This window comes from Suricata suricatta, chromosome 17 (genome assembly GCF_006229205.1).
Source record: "Suricata suricatta isolate VVHF042 chromosome 17, meerkat_22Aug2017_6uvM2_HiC, whole genome shotgun sequence".
Classification (NCBI taxonomy): domain Eukaryota; kingdom Metazoa; phylum Chordata; class Mammalia; order Carnivora; family Herpestidae; genus Suricata; species Suricata suricatta.
The window spans coordinates 1,076,452-1,094,941 of record NC_043716.1 but is presented as its reverse complement, the minus strand read 5'-3'; the positions used below and the strand labels follow the sequence as shown (position 1 = coordinate 1,094,941).

General features: G+C 59.8%; 1 protein-coding gene and 1 long non-coding RNA gene across 4 annotated transcripts; one reads left to right on the top strand and one right to left on the bottom strand.

Moving 5' to 3' along the window:
- The first annotated feature begins 66 nt into the window (after nucleotides 1-66).
- Nucleotides 67-1,782, top strand: LOC115282566. Its single transcript, XR_003904694.1, has 3 exons — nucleotides 67-897; nucleotides 1,136-1,252; nucleotides 1,370-1,782. It is a non-coding gene; the product is annotated as an uncharacterized LOC115282566 (long non-coding RNA).
- Nucleotides 1,783-1,937: 155 nt separating this feature from the next.
- Nucleotides 1,938-18,484, bottom strand: DHX33 (DEAH-box helicase 33). 3 transcript variants are annotated; one of them, XM_029928663.1, is made up of 12 exons: nucleotides 18,342-18,484; nucleotides 16,054-16,214; nucleotides 15,195-15,422; nucleotides 14,879-15,049; nucleotides 12,606-12,791; nucleotides 11,905-12,016; nucleotides 10,672-10,831; nucleotides 10,503-10,591; nucleotides 9,527-9,654; nucleotides 9,005-9,208; nucleotides 7,382-7,468; nucleotides 1,938-4,685 (listed from the first exon to the last, which is right to left on the bottom strand). In XM_029928663.1, exons 3-12 carry the CDS (start codon nucleotides 15,351-15,353, stop codon nucleotides 4,377-4,379), a joined length of 1,605 nt encoding a protein of 534 aa, XP_029784523.1. In that variant the 5' UTR covers nucleotides 15,354-15,422; nucleotides 16,054-16,214; nucleotides 18,342-18,484; the 3' UTR covers nucleotides 1,938-4,376. The 3 variants fall into 3 exon arrangements, with proteins under 3 accessions (XP_029784523.1, XP_029784521.1, XP_029784522.1); XM_029928661.1 differs by lacking the exon at nucleotides 18,342-18,484 and having other exon boundaries at nucleotides 15,782-16,147; XM_029928662.1 differs by lacking the exons at nucleotides 1,938-4,685; nucleotides 18,342-18,484 and adding an exon at nucleotides 6,476-6,932 and having other exon boundaries at nucleotides 15,782-16,147.
- Between the last annotated feature and the right edge of the window lie 6 nt (nucleotides 18,485-18,490).

The window sequence follows — 18,490 nt, the reverse complement described above, 5'->3', positions numbered from 1 at the left end:
GGCAGCGGACACGTGCGGCTGCGAAGGACGACCCGGGCCGGGATCCCCGCCTGCGCGCCGCCGGAAGTTCCGCCTCCGCCGGGAGCGCTTCCGCGCCGGCGCAGTGTGGGCCCGAGGCGCCGGGCTGCGCGGCGCCCCCTGCTGGGGACCTCGGGTTCGGCCCGCGGGCCTTGGGTCCCCGAGCCGCGCGCGCTCTGACCCGCTGGGCCGCAGTTCTGGGTCTCCTGCTCCGTGCGCCCGACACCCAGCCGCCAGGGCTCCGAGGTCAGGGCGGCCGCCGGACCTGATCTTCCCGCAGGCCCTGCCGCCGCGCCGGCAGGTCACGCTCAGCCCAGCGCGGCTCAGCTCCAAGCGGCCCTCTGAATTCCTGCGACACCTCCCCGCCTCCACAGCCTGCACCCCCTCCCCAGCTTACAGCACCCCTCGGGCACCCCCCTTCCCCGGCATGCACTTCCCCTGGTGCAGCCCTCTCCCCCATGGTGCACCTCCCTCCTCCGAGTGCATCCGGGTGCTCCCCCCTTCCGCGGCGTGCACCACCCCCTCGGTGTGTTTCCCCCCTCCCCTGGCATGTGCATCTCGTTCTTCCGCATGCACCTCAGGCAAGCACCCTACCCTGGGCGCGCACCTAGTTCCGATGTGCTCAGAACTGTTTTGGAGCCTGGAAGCTGGGAGTGGGAATGGGGGGCTCAGAAAAAGAGAGCTCTCAAGCCCAGAGTGGTCACTTCATGCCACCAGCGCGCTTAGTGATTTGCGACCTACTTGCCCAAGCCCCTTCAGCAGAACTTCCTGGGTGGCGTCAGAATCGAAAAGAAATGCAAACCTCCAGTAGAAAAGGATTTCAAGATAGTAAAGAGAAGGCAGAAACTAACAAGTGTGTGGCCTAACTTGTCAGAGATGGTAAGTGCCGTAAACCCCACTGCTGGTTCCAAAGTAAGCAAGGCTCCCCCGCACTCCCCGCTGGAGAAGAGTCCAAGCCCCTGGCACCCAGGGTGTGCCCATCGCCCCTGCCCCTTCCCCTGTCCCCTGTGGGACAAGGGTCCTCTGCTTTGTTATAATGGTAAAGCGTCCTACCTGGGAGGAGTTCAGGCGGTCCACCAACCTCATACCCGCACAACCTCATGCCTCTACCTGCAAGGACAAGGCTCGCCTTGCTGAACCTCCACCCTGAAACCCAAAGGAAAAGAACGCGCTCATGTCTGCGCGCGGCGTCTCGGCTTTGGAAGTGCTTCCTCTCCATCTCCGTTGGCCGCAGGTAGTCTCCTGTGTGTGACACCCGGCCCTGGTGGATGGTCTCCACCTGTAATTGCCGACGAGCCACTCCTGGTAGGTCGGTTCCAAAGCCACAGCTTCCCGTGTTCCTACTTCACAGGGCACATGGCGCACGTAAGGTGCTGAGACAGGGCAGGCCTGGACTCGGGTCCCCGCTGCCTCCATGAGGAAGGAGCAGACTCTCCGCCCGTAGCACATCTTGCAGGAAGCCAGAGGGAGGGTGCCGACTGCGAGGACCTCTCCAAACCAGTCTACGGGAGGGACCCAGCGCTGACCTCCCGCGGACCTCTCCCCCTCGTCCCAGCGCTGACATTCCCCTTGGGGTGGACACCGAACGTGCTCGTTAGACACGCGATGCGTTTAGACGTGTGACCTTTAAGTGCATCAGTGCTAATAAATCCCCACCTGTGTGTGTTCAGGCCGCACCCCTTTCCCCACCTGAGCTTTTTGTTTTTTACTATTTATTTTTGAGAGGGAGGAAGGAGGGACAGAGAGAGCAGGATATAGGATCCCAAGCAGGCTCCAGCTCAAACTCCGGAATCGTGAGATCATGACCTGAGCCAAAATCAAGAATCAGATGCTTAACCAACAGCCACTGAGGAGTCCCAAGACTAATGCTCACATATACCCTGAGCCGAAGGAGAAGGACCAAGAACCAGCCACACACGTCACGTAGGAGAGTTCTCTTTAATGGCTATGAGGCATGTGCAAACCGGAGCATCACACACGAGAGGTTTCTGTCTAGTCTGTCCGGCGGGCTGTCTGAGAACAGGCTCTGAAAACCCAAGAGAAACCTGAACAAAGTCGGGGTTTTCTCCTGCAAGTTAGAACGTCCTGATCAAACGCTAATCACACCCTTGCTTACCCACGGGCACAGCGTCTCCTCGAACGCGGAAGGGACCCCACCTTGCGGGCCGGGCTAGTCCAAGTGGTTGCGGATTCGAGAGTGAATGGACCTCGGAGTCCCAGCGCATCACCAGCGACCCCGGAGCGGGAGCTCTTCATGACCCGCAGAGGCCACGCCGAGAAAGGGCTCTCATCACCGCGGCTTGGGGGTCCCTCCTGGTGGGACTCTGGCCCGCCCTGCGTGCTTCCCTTCGCCCGGAGCCCTGGGACATGCGATGGGCTGGAGGGCGCTGTGTGTTTACCGTCCAGACAGATTTCACAGGGTGGGGGGAGGGGGTCTCACCCCAGAGGTTTTACCAAGTGAATAGTAGAAACTCATGATTGCATCTGCAACATCATTATGAAACATTTCACTTTTTAAAGAAAGTGCTAGACCCCCTGTTTCTTTCTTTGTAGCCGTGCGTAGTCAGACTGGGTTCTCCAATTTCTGAGCAGCTGGATTAAAAGCCCAGTTAAAAAAACTACCATATTAAAACTCTACCAGAACGTTCCAATGGTAACGGTTTTCTGTACAGAAACAAAGCTTTTTGGAAGCTACTGAGCCCCTACTCCTGCTCAGGACACGACGCCCGTTTCTGGGAAGTGCTCTGGTGCTGACGCAGGGCATCAACCACCGCAGGTTAAGCTTCCCTTGCCCCAGAGGACACTCTAGACAGAATTTGCATAACAAATTCTGAGGAATGTCATCACCCACTCCCAGCTTTTTTACCAACATGATTCATGTTTTATTAAAAGTACAATTTTTTCTTTTGGCAAGTTGGGTTGACCATCCCAGACCTCTATTAAGAAGTGAGAAAAATACACTTAAAAATTTTTCTGAAAACCCTGTCAGAAAGTCAGTAACCATAAAGAAGGTGATCTGAGGAAGGAATTCGGTAAAACGGGGCATCGCGGCCCTGTCGGGTCCCAGCTGGCCTGCACGTCACTGTTCCCAACGGAAGTCCGTCCAGGTGCTCTGGCGGCTGCCTGGGCCCGGCCAGTGCTGGAAGCCGGGTCAGACGGACACAAGGACGGAGGGACAGGCCGAAGGATGAGTGCGGCCGGAGCACACCAGTGGGAGGAGGGCTCCCAGGCCCAGAGTGAAGGCCGGCCGTGGCCCCTGCCTGGAAACCACATGGCCCACTGCGTACAGAACGACCAAAACACCACACAGTGTCGGTGTAGACCAACGACGCACAAAAAAGGGCTAAATCAGCTTCTTTTAGGGCAAAACGCTGTCTGGGAAAGATTACCGGCTTTTCATAATTTAATGGCCCAGAGCAACCTTTGGTGCCTTTTCCCTTCTCAGGACACAGTGCAGGGAAGAGACCGGAGACCCTGCGAGCCCCTGGAACACCTGTGGAAACAGGCCCGGGGTGCGGGGGTCCTGCACAGGGAGGAAGCAGTTGGGCCAGGCCACCCCCACGTCCCCAGGAAGGAAGAGGGCCCCAGACAGCACGTGGACACAAGAGCACAGACCCCATGTGCGGCGGGTGGGAAGAGCCGGCCCCTCCCCCCAGCCGTCCCCACAGCGCTCCGGCCAGTCCTGATGCCCGTGGGGGTCACAGGTGTCCAGCTCGAGAGAACAGGGGCCTCGGGCCACGCTGGAGCCACTGAACCATGGGGTCAGTATCCCACATCTACACCCGATGTGATTCAGAAGCTAAAAATCAGCCTTCACCGGGAAACTCCCACGTCTCCCGAAAGTGCAGATGGGGTCTGTGCCACAGGGGCTCTGAGGACCCCGGGCATGAGGTTCAGGAGGGGGCCAGCCCAGGACTGGGGACCCCTAGACAAGGTTCAGGGGGGCCAGCCCCGGAGGCGGGACAGCAGCGCCCCCTCCTCAGGCTTCTACAGAAGGTACAGACAGCCCAGCAACCTGCTATGGTCCCTTCCAGAAAGTCCCCTCAGTCACCGGGGACCTGGACTCTGGACTCAAGTTCCATCACAGAGAAAACTGTCTGTCAGGCCTGACGGCTCAGCACGGGCGAGGTGGGGACCTGGTTCTCTCCTTCCCCGCCCCCGTCAGCGCTGCTCCCACCACCCGTGCCCCCACCCGTCAGCGGCGGAGCGAGGCTCGTGGTCACCCGGAGGCCCCCAGCAGCAACCGGATGCACAATGCTGAGGTTCCCGCCACGTAAAGGTCGGTGCCCACGTCCGCGGCTTGGCCTCGGGAGTTGGAACACACGGATCGAGCTCCTGGCGGTCAGGCCGCGGCGGGCTCAGTCCCGGGCAGCCCGGAGCCGCCTCCGGAAGTAGTCGGGGGCGGCGTCCCACAGCCACGCCGCGTCCACCACGCACAGGCCCCGCATGTAGCACTTGTTGGTGCAGAGCAGCTCCGTGTAGACGACGCAGGCCGGCTTGCAGTGGAAGAGGACGGACGAGGGGTGGACGGCCACCGGCTGGTGCGTGTCCGTGGTGGCGTAGGTGCCATCGGGCTGCAGCTCGGCCGTGTTCATGAACAGACTGTGGGCCAGGCAGCGGCGGACGCTCTCCATGTCCCCGCGGGAGGACACCATGGGCATCGACATCTGTCTCAGGAGAAGGAAAGAGGAAACATGGGTCAGGATCAGACGCGACCCAGACCCCAGCCGGGCCGAGTAAGTGCTGGTGGTCAAGGCCCGGAGCTCTGCCGCCTGGGACACTGCGGGGCCGGAGGAGGGCGGCCGCTCGGAAGGACCCAGGCCGGCGGGGCTCAGACAGGCCGAGGTACTGGCCGGGAGGTGGGGGGTGGGGACCGGCCCTCTCACCCCCCGCACGTCAGCACCTCTTCACACCCCAGCCAGATCCGCCTTCGTTCTGTGGAGTAGAGCTCCGGCCCCGCACCCTGTGGTCGGCCGCCCGGTGCCGGCTCTGGAAGATCCCTCCCCCGCCCAGCTCCCGAGGGGAAGTGTTGGACCGAGTAGACTCACCCACGCTCCTGGGGAGGTCACATCGCCTGACACCCCAGGACGCAGCTGCCCCACCCCGCCGGGCCGGCTCTGGTCACCCAGGCATGGGGGGGCCATGCCCTCTCTTTGCTCCCATGAGCTGAGGCAAAAGGCGGGAGCAGGGAAGAGGGGCGTGCAGACAGAGGCCGACAAGGGGCCAAGCACACGGGAGTTCCTGGCTCCCGTCCACGTCTTCTGGCTCCTGTGCCATCCCGTCCCTCGGGCTCGACTGTTCCTGGCCACAGGGCCCCACAGAACCCTCCCTGCCCCCACTTCCCCCTGTGCGATGGGCCAGGGGCTTTGGGTGTCGCAGTCTGCCGAGCCCCGCCTGATGGAGACTCTCCTTCTCTTCCTCTGTTGGGCCAGGGTCAGCTGTCGTCACCTCCGGGGAGCCCCCGGGTCCTGCAGCTAACTGTGGTCTCTCCTCCAGGCGGCCAGCTCTGGCTGTGATTCGGGGCAAATGACCTAACTTCTTTAGGCCCTAGGTCACCATTTGTAAAATAGGAATAACCCAGAACCTTATCAGAGCGAGAGGAGGACTTCAAATGAGGAAATGCATGAACAGCGCTCAGAACGGCGCCTCAACAAGCGCTTGCCAATCGTCCCCACGTCACTGCCGACCCCGGCCGCCTGCTCGAGCAACCTGTGTGCACGCTTTCCAGATCCGCCCTCCGGACTCCCTGAGAGAAGGGGTCTGAGGCACGTCCCCCCGGGACCCTGACCGATGCCCGGTGCAGAGGCATCCCTGGCCGCTAAAGCTCCCTCGGGTCAGGGCGAAGAGCGGGTGTCGCTTCGGCTGCTGGTGAGGAGCGGGGGGAAGGCACAGCGCTGCGGGCACAGGAGGGCTTGGAACCACACGCGACACGGACGCGTGGACGGGGATGACCCAGACGACGCAGGGACTTTCGTCCAGGAGCTGGTCATGACCATGTGACCATGGGAGCGACTGTGGGAGCAGCCAATGCAACCACCCGACAGTGGGAAAACGTAGAGCGCCCTACAGCGTCAAGTGTGCACGTGACAGGACCTGGGCGCCTCATGGGCTCTAAGGGGGTACAAGCTAAGAGGCAACTTAAGGGGTGCAGCCTCCCAGTGAAGAAACGGGAGCACAGTCCCCACCACCGTACGCCTGAAACAGACAGAAGGCCTGTGCCAACCACACTGAACTAAGACACTGGGGGGAGGGGCGCCTGGGGACTCAGTCGGTTGAGCGTCCGAGTTCGGCTCAGGTCATGATCTTACAGTTCGTGGGTTCGAGCCCTGCATCAGGCTCTGGGCTGACAGCTCAGAGCCTGGAGCCTGCTTCGGATTCTATGTCTCCCTTTCTCTCTGACCCTCCCAAGCTCGCACTGTCTCTGTCTCTCAAATATAAATTTAAAAAAAAAAATTAAAAACTAAGACCCCGGGGGGTGCTCTGGTGGGTGTATCACAACCTAGGCTCCACCTGGAAGTCTGTTCCGCGGGCACCGAGCGCGGGTGTGTGTCTAGGACGATGGCCACCAGCGCGACCCCGTCAGCTCGATGCGGGGCGCGTGCGGACTGCCATGAGGCCACCAGAAAGGGCAACAAGATACACATGAGGTGTGTAAAAGTTGCAAAACAAAATCCGTATCCTATTTCTTTCAAAAACAACCGTGTACATGTGTATGTGTGTGCGCACAGCGAGAGACAAATACACAGAAACAAACGTGTGCAGGAAAAGACTCTGGAAGGATCGACACCAGACGAACAGGGGTCTGTCATTGGAAGTGTGGGCGACTTCCGTTACATGCTGCTCTCGTCTGCGCACCTCGACTTGTAAGGGTCGCATGACGTCAACACTGCCACAAAGAAGCTCCCGCTAAAAATCTGAACAAAGTAACAAAAGCAGTGTCACAAATCTCAATATTGAAAAATGATTTTAAAGTTTTTAAGAGCTGAGGGGCACCTGAGTGGCTCAGTCTGTCAGACGTCAGACTCTTGGTTTTAGCTCAGGTCCTGAGCTCATGGTTTGTGAGTTTGAGCCCCGTGTGAGGGTCTGTGTGGACAGCTCTCAGCCTGCTTGATGTTCTCGCTCTCTCTCTGCCCCTCCCCTTCAAAATTAATAAACATAAAAACACAACAAAAAAACACAAACAAAAGGCTGCTAGAAATAGAAATGGTGAGAGGTGGAATTGTGGGTAGTATTTACTTTCTTCCTTGTTTTTATGTTTCCCTGTAATGAGAGTTTCTCTAACTGCTAGCAATAAACAATTTAAAACTTTTCACCTAAAAACAAGGGCCAGGTTAGTGGCCCAGAGACGCCCAGGGAACAGTACCTTCAGGCAGATGTCCCTCAGCTGTGCTCGGACTTCGCCTACCAGCATCATGTTCTTGCTGTTGATAAAATTCTCTTTGCACCAATCCTGAACAGGAGAGAGAGAGAGAAGTCACAACCCTCTCCCGTCTACCCAGGGAAAAACACAACAGGCCCTGGAGAACAGCTGAATTCAGAGGGAGGATTTCCGTCAGCAACAATCAATGCAGGAAATCACTTTATATCAAAAAGGGTGAACCATAAGGGGCCACAGTAGTATCTCAGAGTTAAACTAAAACTGTCCCCTGTGCGGATGCCTGGCTGGCTCAGTGGGTAGAGCGTGGGGCTCTCTGCCTTGGGGTCGTGAGTTTGAGCCCCGCATTGTGTGTAGAGATGACTGAAATAAACAGAACTTAAAAAAACTTTTTTCCTTATGTCAAGTCACCATGCAAAAAGCCAGACAGGGAAATTTGAATCACTACAAGCAAGAAAAGATCATCTCCAGAATAGATGAAAAAAAAACCTCCTGCATATCAGCAAGAAAATGACCGACAACTTGGCAGAAAAATGGGCAGAGGATGCAAACAGACGACCCACAGAAGACTAAGTTCAAATGTCCAATCACCTTCGGCAAGATCGGGGCCCCGAGGAATCCCGGCCAAATAACTCGGACGCGATTTCGTCTCCATCGACTGAGAGTCAGGAGGCGAGGTGGGGTCTCTGGCCCAGGGCCAGGAGCGGAGGAGCAGGGAGGCCTGGCCCGGGAGACACGGCGCCCGCCGGGGGGAACGCGGGGGCTCGGCGGCGCAAGCGCAGCTGTTACAGGAGGGAAGGGCGGTACTGCACTTTCTGTTCTTAAACATAAACGGAGGCAAATACAGCACCATGTTTACAACTCCTGGACCTGAGTGGTGGCCGTTCTTTCGGACCGGACTGCATCCTCATGCGGATCGGGTCAGAGTGCGCACGGGCATCCTGACGCGACGGGATCAGAGCACGCGCACGGATATCCTGACACGGACGGGGTCGGGGCGTGTGCACGGGCATCCTGACGCGACGGGATCCGAGCACGCGCACGGATATCCTGACACGGACGGGGTCGGGGCGCGCGCACGGATATCCTGACACGGACGGGGTCGGGGCGCGCGCACGGGCATCCTGACGCGACGGGATCTGAGCACGCGCACGGATATCCTGAGGCGGACGGGGTCGGGGCGTGTGCACGCATCCCCACGTGGACGGGTCGGGGCGCGCGCACGGGCATCTGGACAAGGATGGGGTCGGAGCGCCATGCGCTCACAGGGTCTTTCCGATGGACGAAGGCGGTACCCAAGCGTCTGCGGAAGCGTGTGTCACGCCACCTCGCTTCCGGACAAGGCCAGTGTTAGCACTCGGTTCCGCAAACGAAGGAAACATAACAGGATTTCTGCTTTTATGGAAAAGGGTGGAAAACAAACCAGCGCGCCACGTGTGCTCTGCGAGGAGCCACCACGGGGGCGTCCTTTAGCAACACGTGACCCTGGTGACCCCTTGCACAGGCGCGGCATTGTACTTGCAGCTCCTGGAAGATTCTGCCAGCAAGGAAGGCGAGCTCGATCTCCAGGCCGGAGGGAGGCATTTCCGGAAAGGCACAATGGACACTGACCTTGTTTCCATTGGCGTTTCTGAAGGCCCGGTAGACATTGAGCAGCGTGACGTGGTCGCCCTCACTGGACATGAACTTCCTGCGGACGGCCTGCACCTCGTCGCGCCGGGAGGGAGGGTTGTACAGAACGCTGTCCACGGACAGCAGGGAGATGATGGTCAGCATCTCCTCCGTGCAGTGGAACTTGGGGGACAGGAGGATGGCCTGTGCGCAGAAATCAGATGCTGTGGGGCACGGTCTCCAAACACGCTCACACGTTGCGCTTCTGAGGCCCGGGCCTCGAGTGGGCATGCTGGGTCACTGCACGTGTTTGGGAGCCCGTGGCTGCCACCCCCCCTCTGCGGGCTCCCCTGGTTCTCACGGGACCGTGCTTCCGCGGGTTTGAAGGGCACACAGAAGGGAAGTCTGCTGCACACAAGTCAGGTGTGCAGGGTAAGGCTGGGGCGCTGGGGTTAGCCCTGTGCTGTGCGATGGCCAACGTGCAGTGCAGCAAAGGGGGCCCGAGGCCGGGGGACGACTTACTTTGGCAAACCTGGGCTCTAAGGGGAAAGCTGCCATCTTCCTCCCGAGCGGCGTCAGGGTGAGCTGGTCGTCCCTCCGCTCCAGGCCGCCCAGCAGCTCCAGCTGCCCAACAGCCGCCTGGACGTGCTCTGCGGGAATAGACGCAGAAGGAAGACACTGCAGCCAGCTCACCACTTCAGGGAGCTGATGGCACCTCGTCAGGCCATGGCACGATCACCACCACCGTCCCCAGGGCTAGGCTGCCGACGTCATGTCTTCAGGTCCATTCCTTTCTAGAGTGATAGCCCATGATTTGGCAAGACGTGTGTCACCTGTGAACCCAGCTATGTCACATGCATGAGTCCTGCCCAGAGATACACTCGTACGCGGTACAGGGACCCGTCTCTCCCCACGTGGAGACACCCAGTCGGTTGAGCATCTGACTTCAGCTCTGGTCATGATCTTGTCATCTGTGAGTTCGAGCCCCGCGTCCAGCTCTGTGCTGACAGCTCAGAGTCTGGAGTCTGTTTCAGATTCTGTGTCTCCCTTTCTCTCTGCTCCTCCCCTGCTCATGCTTTCACTCTCAAAAATAAACACACACACACAAAAAGAAAGAAAACCAGCAAGAAGGGGAGAAAAGACAAGGAAAATGGCTCTTGAGGAGGAGCCAGGAGCCCAGGCCACAGTCCCTTAGAACCCCAAGCCTCCCCCACCCCGAGAGACTGCCACCGAGGCCAGGAACCCATCAACGTCTAGTCGTCTAGTCCAGTGCCAACAACCTGGATCTTTCCAGGCCTTCCGCTGGCAAGACACCCTTGGCAGCCACCGCACCCTCCGGACACCCCCTTCATGGGCCCGAGGACGGCTCCCGGAGAACCTGTGCCCTCCCGCACCCCTCCGACAGCTGGTGCTGTTACACACAAACGAAAGGAAACAGAGACCCCCAGACGATTCTGAGTCCATCCGTCTGCTGTTCAGCCCTGCCGGGGACGCCTACCTGGGGAGGGCTTGGACATGAAGTCAAAGGTGAGCACGTTGGGGACTTTCATGGCCAGGAGCTGCAGCATCACGCTGGCCAGGTTACACCTGTGAGGAGGGAGATGCAGGTGGCACCCTAGCTCCGGCTACCGCTGCCAGCCGGAGACTCGGGAGCGCCGAGAGCCTACCTCTGGATCTCCGGCACCGTCATCTTGTCAAACTTCTCGAACTCGGCCTCTGTGTAGAGTCGGTAACAGACGCCACTGTCCTCCCTGCCGGCCCGGCCCGTGCGCTGCCAGGCCTGGGTCTTCGACACGCGCTGCACGGCCAGCACCTCCAGGCCGCTGTCTGCAGGAGGATGGCCAGTGTCAGCGCGGCGCTCAGTGCACCAACCAGCCGTTCTGCAGCGTTCCTGGGACGCCGGGGCCCCTCCTGCCACACGGCTGTCCGGGGACACGGGGCCCCTTCCTGCCACACAGGGAGTGCAGAAAACCCCAGGCCACACTGGAGAGCATGACCACAGACTGCTCCGCGGTGAGCGTGCGAGGTGTGCCACCGAGACAGCAGGCAGCCTGCATGCATGCTGCAGGGGCCAGGACCGCGGCCCCAGGTCCTGGCTGAGGCCACAGGGGACGGCCACACTGGTGCGCCCAGGACAGAAGCTTTCCTGGGACCCAGAAAACAAGGGTGGCCAGTCACCCTCCCAATCAATCCCTGGGGCCCTAATGTCCCCTGTCCTATGTGTGGTACCCCCTCTGCCCCCACCCCCCAGCTCTGCTCTAAAAGGGAGGCGATGTGTGCTGTCACTCCCAGGAGCAGATGTGACAAATGTCCTAAGTGAGGCGTGCTCTGTGCCAGGCACCGGGCACAAGTCCTTCCACATACCACCCCTAAGAACACGTGTGAAAGGCCACGCCCTCAGACACTTGGAGATGCATTTCAACCAGGCTTTGGGAGTGAGCGATCACTCCCATTGCCTCTAATTCTCTGTGGATTAAAGCGAGGTCAAGAGCAAGGTTGAGAGTGGACCACCACGGACTGCAAGCAGGCTCACACTGCACACGCTCAGGGAACAGCTAGCGCCTCACCCGGCCTGGGGAGGCTTCCTTCCTAGGGAGCCTGGAGTCCAGGCATCGCCCCCGACGAAGGTCCTGCAGTGGCGTCGGTGGTCCCTGGCCTGCAGCCGCCCCTCCCCGGCCCCTGCTGTCAGGCTGGCGGAGGCTGGGCCCCCGTCCCGCCTGCCTTGCTTCATCTTTGCTGCTGCCGCAGGCCCCCTTCCTGGCCCTGCCTTCTCTTGGCCTGGCTCACTGGTGCTGGGCGCCCCCCACCCCAGTCGATCGTGGAGAGTCTCGGCACAGTGCTCCCTGGGAGGAGCTGGGGGGCTCGGTCATGGGGAAGGGGCGCTTGCGGGCTAGTCTCACCGGGGTTATACTTCTTTGCTTTGACCATGCCGGTGTCGACTACGTATTTTATTCCTGGGATGGTTATGGATGTTTCGGCGATGTTGGTGGAAATGATCACTTTGCGGCAGCCCTAAATGGAGGAAGGGACCGGAAAAGCCATATGATGCATATAGGACTCACGAGTTGTAGGACGTACTCCTCACCATCAACCTCCACGGTCCACTCGGGCCCGAGAGCCAACGGCGTTGTTATTAAGGCTTATTCTGAGGACACACGCAGTGGACCCGGTGGGTGTGGGCTGGCCCCCTGGCCCCAGTGGGGACTTCCCGTACGCTTCCTAAGCACAATTGCATCACCTCTCGGGGCCTCGGTGTTTACGGGACGGGATGTCCACTGCCCCGTCAGCTCTCCGGGGGGGCGGGGGAGGCAGCGTGAGCAGGGTGTATGCAGGGTGCACACGGGGTGCATGTGGGGCGCACACAAGCATACGCGGGGGGCATGTGGAGGGTATATGGGGGGTGCAGACAGGGTGTGTGTGGGGGGTGCACGCGGGCATGCGCAGGGTGTACACACAGTGCCCAGCCCAGCACGCGGTGCTCACTATCGTGGGTGAATGAGGCTGGTCTGCTTTGGACTTGGGGGAGCCGCTCGCCCACCTTCCACCCCTACCCGTACACCCATGTGGAGCCCCACCCGGCCCAAGACAGAGGCGCACTCACCTTCGGGGCCCCCTGGAAGACGCGGAGCTGCTGGGCGTAGGGCAGGGAGGCGTAGAGAGGCAGGACCAGCATGGAGGGGCAGCCGTCCGGGAGGTGCCTGGCGATGTCCCGGCAGGTCTTGCTCATGGCTTCGATCTCCTCCTGGCCGGTGAGGAACACCAGGATGTCCTGGGAGGGCGGGGCCTCCTGCGGGAGGGAAGCGGGATCACCAGGTGCGCCAGAAGCGCAGCCCCTGAGGACCAGAACAGGGGTCACCATGAAGCTCCCCGGGGCTGTCCTGCTAACGTGGACAAGGTGCAAATGAGCCTCAGCATGAGGGTCCCCCAGGGCAACGGCCTCAGCAGTAGCGCAGGAAGCTGGGACCTGGTGGGGGGTTGTGAGCCAGTGCAGGCACTACTCAAGAAAGGCCAGCGCACAGCCCTGGCGAAAGGAACGGCATTGCGATGCTCACAACCCGGCAGAGAAACCCGCAGAAGGCTCCCTTCCCTCCCCAGTCATCTGGAGACAAAGCCGACCACAGGGAAGCCGGCTCGGGGAAACCACGGGCCGGGGCAAGGCCGGAAGCAGTCACGCCCGAGAGGAGAGCCCTCATTAACCGATGCCGCCAAAAGCATGGCCACACGGCCAAAATGTGCTATTCAGCTCTGCAAGGTCAGGAGCATGCAGGCATTCCTGACACGTTCCTGCACTGACCCTTCCTGGAAGTCTGTTCACAAGTGCAACAACGGGACAAATCTAGGACAGTCAGCACCTCACCAGTGGGCCTCATCAAAGCCCCCACGTAGGCTGCGCGCACCTGTGGCCACGGCCCAGGACCCATCCGCACCCTGAGTTGGCTTTTGGCAGGTGAGCGCCCCCCTTGGTGTAAAGGACAGTGGAGCAGTAACCCCAGAGCAATAAAGGCAGCAAAAGAGAAAAGGGGTCAGAAGTTCAACCCGTTCTAAAAGAAAAGGAGACGAGGGCATGAGAGGCGAGCCGGGCAGAGGGTGCGCCAGCCCTGTGGGTGGCGGAGGCTCTGAGGGTCTATGGTGACTAGCGGTGGGCCCGCCTCCCTGGAGAAGAAAGGCCCAGGGCCCGGCAGTGAGGCACAGGTAGGTCGGGGACCGAGGATGGTGTGGTCCACCCCAGTGCCCTCCTCCACCCTACAGGGCAGGAGGCCGGGAACACATGGAGGCCAGAACGTGATTCAGTCCAGAAGCGTGGCCGAGGGAAGAGTCCAGACGGCTGCTTGGTGGCCTGGGACAAGCCACCCCAGACACATGACCACACACGGTGCTCCGGGAAAGGCAGACATGTCCCAACATGCGGACACTATTCACGATGGGCAAACGGGAAACGCTGCACACGTGGGAGAGACCCGCATGGGCACACAGCAAACCTGCACAACCGTGCCGTACAAGGCATGAACTCGGGGACCGGCCGTGCTGGCCATGCTGGGTCCTGGGACATGTCTCTGTTGAGAGGCTGGAAGAAGGGAGCAAGAGGCCGGGCAGGGTACGTGTGAGTCCTCGCCCACTGCGGCGGGAAGCTAAGGGCGGCGGCGTGAGCAGGTGACACTGGAAATACTACCGTGAACCCAGGGGGCTCCCCCAGCCAGGGGACCCAACGACGCTCTCACAGAACCGGATCTGGAAGATGGCTGTCAATCAACTGCGGTTTTATGATCCTTGTACGACCAGCTACTCACTTTTTAAGCTTTAAACTACACTCACTGCTCAGATTTAAATAAAGATTACTTTTTAAAATTTTCCCTCCGATTTTTTCAGAAACTTGTTTCATTTCAAAAATGAGAGGATTTAATCAAACTTCTGAATGAATGTTTAATAAAATGAGAAGAAATTTTGAAATGTTTCTCTAATTCAGTTTTTCTAAAAAAGAAAAAAAGGCGAAAAACTCCAAATGCCAACCCACTTTGGGGTCAAATAGCAACTTTCCTTTTTTTAACAACGGCGTGGCCAACCGCAGAGGATGCGGCGGCTCACAAACTTCCTTCCGCTGCCCGTCCGCACAGCCCCGGGCTGGGCCGCAGCCCCACGCCGGCTTCTTGCCGGGACTTGGCGATCACACAGTCTGCTGTAACCTGAGCAAGTTTCCAGGCTCAGCGGAGGCATGATGCCGGAGGGAGCTGAACTAATTTTCTTCTTAGAGAAAAGGAGCGATGCCACAGACAAGAATAAAAGGCCGGACACGCCCCCTCATCTCCACGGCACAGCTCACAGGCCGGGCCGGCGTCAAGGAGAGCTGGGCCCACGCAGGGCCCACAGCCACCGTACCTGGTGGATCTGGAAGACGGAGACCAGGGCGGCGTGCAGGTAGTCCTGCTGAGGCTGTCGGGTGTAAAACACCTGGATGGGGTGCTGCCGCCCCTCCAGGTAGAGCACGGGCGCCCCGCTGAAATACTGAGCGAAGAGGTCCACGTCCATCGTGGCGGACATCACGATCACCTGCGGCCGGGACAGAAGAGGACCGTGGGGAAGCCGCACCGGGCCAGCCTCTCTGTGGCCTCCCCATGACGTGGGCCTCCCCCCACGGCCGGGCGCAGAGCAGGCAGAGCAGCGCGCGCCCCTCCAGCGAGCACTCCACACCTACTTTGAGAGGCAGCCTCCCCAGCTCCTTCCTCCGCTTCTGCGCCGCCTTCACGACCCCGAAGAGCACGTCCGTGTGGACGGTCCGCTCGTGGGCTTCGTCCAAGATGACACAGCTGTACTTCCGGAGCAGGGAGTCCGAGATCGCTTCCCGAAGAAGCATGCCGTCCGTCAGGAACTTGATCCTGGTGTCATCGGAGCTGACGTCCTCGAAGCGCACGCTGTAGCCAACCTGCGCAGGCGACGGCCAACTGTCACTCAGTGAGCACCCACGTCACCGGCACCCAGCAGGCACTTGCGTCCTCGCGGGGGATGAGGCCGGCATGGACCCTGCCCTGCCCCCTCGGGCACAGACAGACAGAGGACAGGACGGATGCCTTTAGCTGGGATTAGGATACGCATTACAAAGAACCTGGAACTCGACTCCTTCCTCAGCTACTTAATAATTTCAAGTGACACTTCCTACAGCTGGGAGCAGCCTGGGCGGCTGTCAAGTGCGTGCATGAACACATGCGCACCCAGAGCTGCCTGGGTTCTGACGGGTCTGGGGCTCACTCCCAGTTTCCACGCACATGCCGAAAAGGTGCTTACCATCTCGCAGATGGACAGACAAGACACTTAGAGGCTACTGAAGCCTTAAAAATGCTCAGGAAAACAGCTAATTTATCCGACTTGCCAACAGACTGAAAGCGAAGTACGTGGCACAGACAGCCTGTCGGCCCTGCGACGCGCGAGAGCCGGTGACAGACTCGGAGGCAGGCCTGAGCGGCCGTGGCAAGAACAGGGCTCCCAGCACAGGAGTCTTGCCGGGAAAGCACCACGAGGGGAGCGGGCGGCGGCCGTTAGAGGAGGAGGTGAGGTACCAGCTTCCCGAGTTCAGTTCTCTTCTCGTCCGAGACTCGAGAGGCAAGAGAGATGGCGGCCACCCGGCGAGGCTGCGTCACGGCAATGACACCTTGGTGGCCGACCGCCGCCTCATAGAGGTACTGTGGGAGCTGAGTCGTCTTCCCAGAGCCGGTCTCCCCTGAAAGAGGAAAGGATTCTCATTTACGTGCACATTATAACAAGTTTCACCAAAGTCGGGAGGAAAAGCTAAAATAACAAAAGTTGAGAGAGACGAAGAAGCCACAGGAAATGGGGCACTGGCGTGAGCTGCTGGTGGACTGTTCACTGGGGGGACTTCTCAGCAGGCCGCTTCATGGTAGAAACGCCTTTAAAATGTGTACACCCTCGCCCCACCACTCCCCTTGCAGACATTAAGTCTGAGGAAATAACTGAGGATGTGCAAGGGCACGGCTGCGGAGAGGTTCCTTCCAACTTTGCTCGTGACGGCAAATAACGGGGAACAACACATATGTTCAACGATCAGTAACTGTAACAAAACACAACTATCACATAAAAAAGAATAAATAGTGGGCGCCTGTGTGGCTCAGTCCGTTAAGGATCCGACATCAGCTCAGGGCATGACCTCACGGTTCGTGGGTTCGAGCCCTGCGTCGGGCTCTGTGCTGACAGCTAGCTCAGAGCCTGGAACCTGCTTCAGATTCTGTGTCTCTCTCTCTCTGCCCCACCCCTGATCGCACTCTGTCTCTCTTTCTCAAAAATAAGCAAACATGAAGAAAACAAAAAAAAAATTAAGAACGAATAAATGAGAGGGACCAGCAGAAGCCACACGCTCCTACACAGCAGCCACTGTCCTTCCCTCACACCCCCACCTACGCCACACTATTAGGGAGCACCTGCTGTGGCCACACCTGCTGGTAAACTCCGCAGGAGGAGTTAGCCTCGCAGACTCCCTGGGACTGCCCCGGGGCTGCCTCTGCACCTGGTCCCTGGTGCCTCATGTATCTCTTCCAGCACTGACCTCCTTATGTTGTGCACAAGTGTCCGCAAGTTTCTGTCCCCTGATACCAGAAGCTCCCCAAGAGCAGAGAGGACCCACCTGCCTCTTCCCCAGATTAGAGCATCCTGCATGCAGTCAGTACACGTTATTTCCTGTCCGGGTGGGTTCCTTTGTCCCCAAGTAGAAGCAAGAACTCAGTAAACCTGGGCATCCTTCCCTCCCCAGCCACCACTTCTCCCGCCTTAGTTCCCTAAATCCCACTATCCCCACACACTAAGAATTTGGTTTCTGCTGCACTTCTGCTGAACCCACCAGGCAAAACCCCAAACGTGAATTGACGTCTCCCTGTCCTTTCCTGCTCCTGCACCAGGCGGCTGAGTATTGCTAAGTTAAAGTCACCCACCAGGGCAGACGGAGACATGTGTGAGCTAATGGTGGGGCCGAGGCACCTGGACGCCTGCTCAACCACCAATCCCTGCTCTGTTGCTGTCCTCCCCCAGGGCCTGCCTCACACCCCGGGGCTCCCAAGCTCAGCAGAGCCCCTGCACCTAATCCTGGAGAGAAGCCAAGTCCCCCTCCCCTACAAGCTCTTCCCCAGCCACATCCCTTCACACATCCTCCCTCCAGCCCCCAGCCTGCTGGATACCCTTCCTCTCATCCGAGGCCAGCCCCACATCTAGCCCTTGTTTCCAAGTGCCCCGCTCCGCATGTCCCCCAATCTGTGCTCTATTAGGGGCCGCTTCCACCTTCAGCCTCCTCTATGAGCGCTTCCTCTCGAATTCCTCAGCTCCCTTCCCTTTCTCCAGCGGGAGGCTGCTCGCTCTCTCTCTCTGCCTTTCCTCCCTCACCCTTCTCAGCCCAGTGACAAATGAGCTCTACTCGCCACAGCTCTGCTGAAGGAGTGTCCGAAGGGACCCGCGTGTTTGGTCACCGTGTTATGGACTCTCGCTGGGGCATCTGTTCTTGTGACTACGCTCCTCGAGATCTCCTTCCTCCCTTTGAAGCTCATCCTCTCCGAGCTTTGCGATTCTCCCCTGCAGGCGGCTCCCACGCAGCGGACTCCCCCACCCCTCACCTCTGGGTGCACAAGGTCCTCCCTCGGGGGCCGCCTCCCACACCGGCTCCGACCCACACCCTTGCAAGCCCCAAAGTCCCCGGCGCGGCTCTCCGCCAGGCACGTCGGGCGCTGCCTCTGGGCTGTGGGCGCCTCCAGAGCGGGGCTTCCCCTCCGAGCAGCTCCGGGGCTGGCCCGGAGACACACGCCAGGGGCACCTCGGGCGGGCGGGAGAACGAGGCTCGGCCACTCACCGATGAGGACGGCGCAGTCCAGGTTTCGGAGCTGGGCCAGCAGCTGCCCCCGCGCCTGGAAGATGGGCAGGCTCCGGCGCTGGCGCTCCACCGCCTCGGGGTAGGGGCTGACCGCGGGCTGGGCCAGGGCCGGCTGTTGCCTCCGGCCG

Bases quoted from the DNA above. Each gene is read 5' to 3' on its own strand.
- DHX33 (XM_029928661.1), bottom strand. The intron at 10,592-10,671 runs GTAGGCTCTCGG...CCCTCCTCACAG, and splicing joins ACGGTGCCGGAGATCCAGAG to GTGTAACCTGGCCAGCGTGA. The intron at 9,209-9,526 runs GTAAGTCGTCCC...TTCTGCGCACAG, and splicing joins TAGAGCCCAGGTTTGCCAAA to GCCATCCTCCTGTCCCCCAA.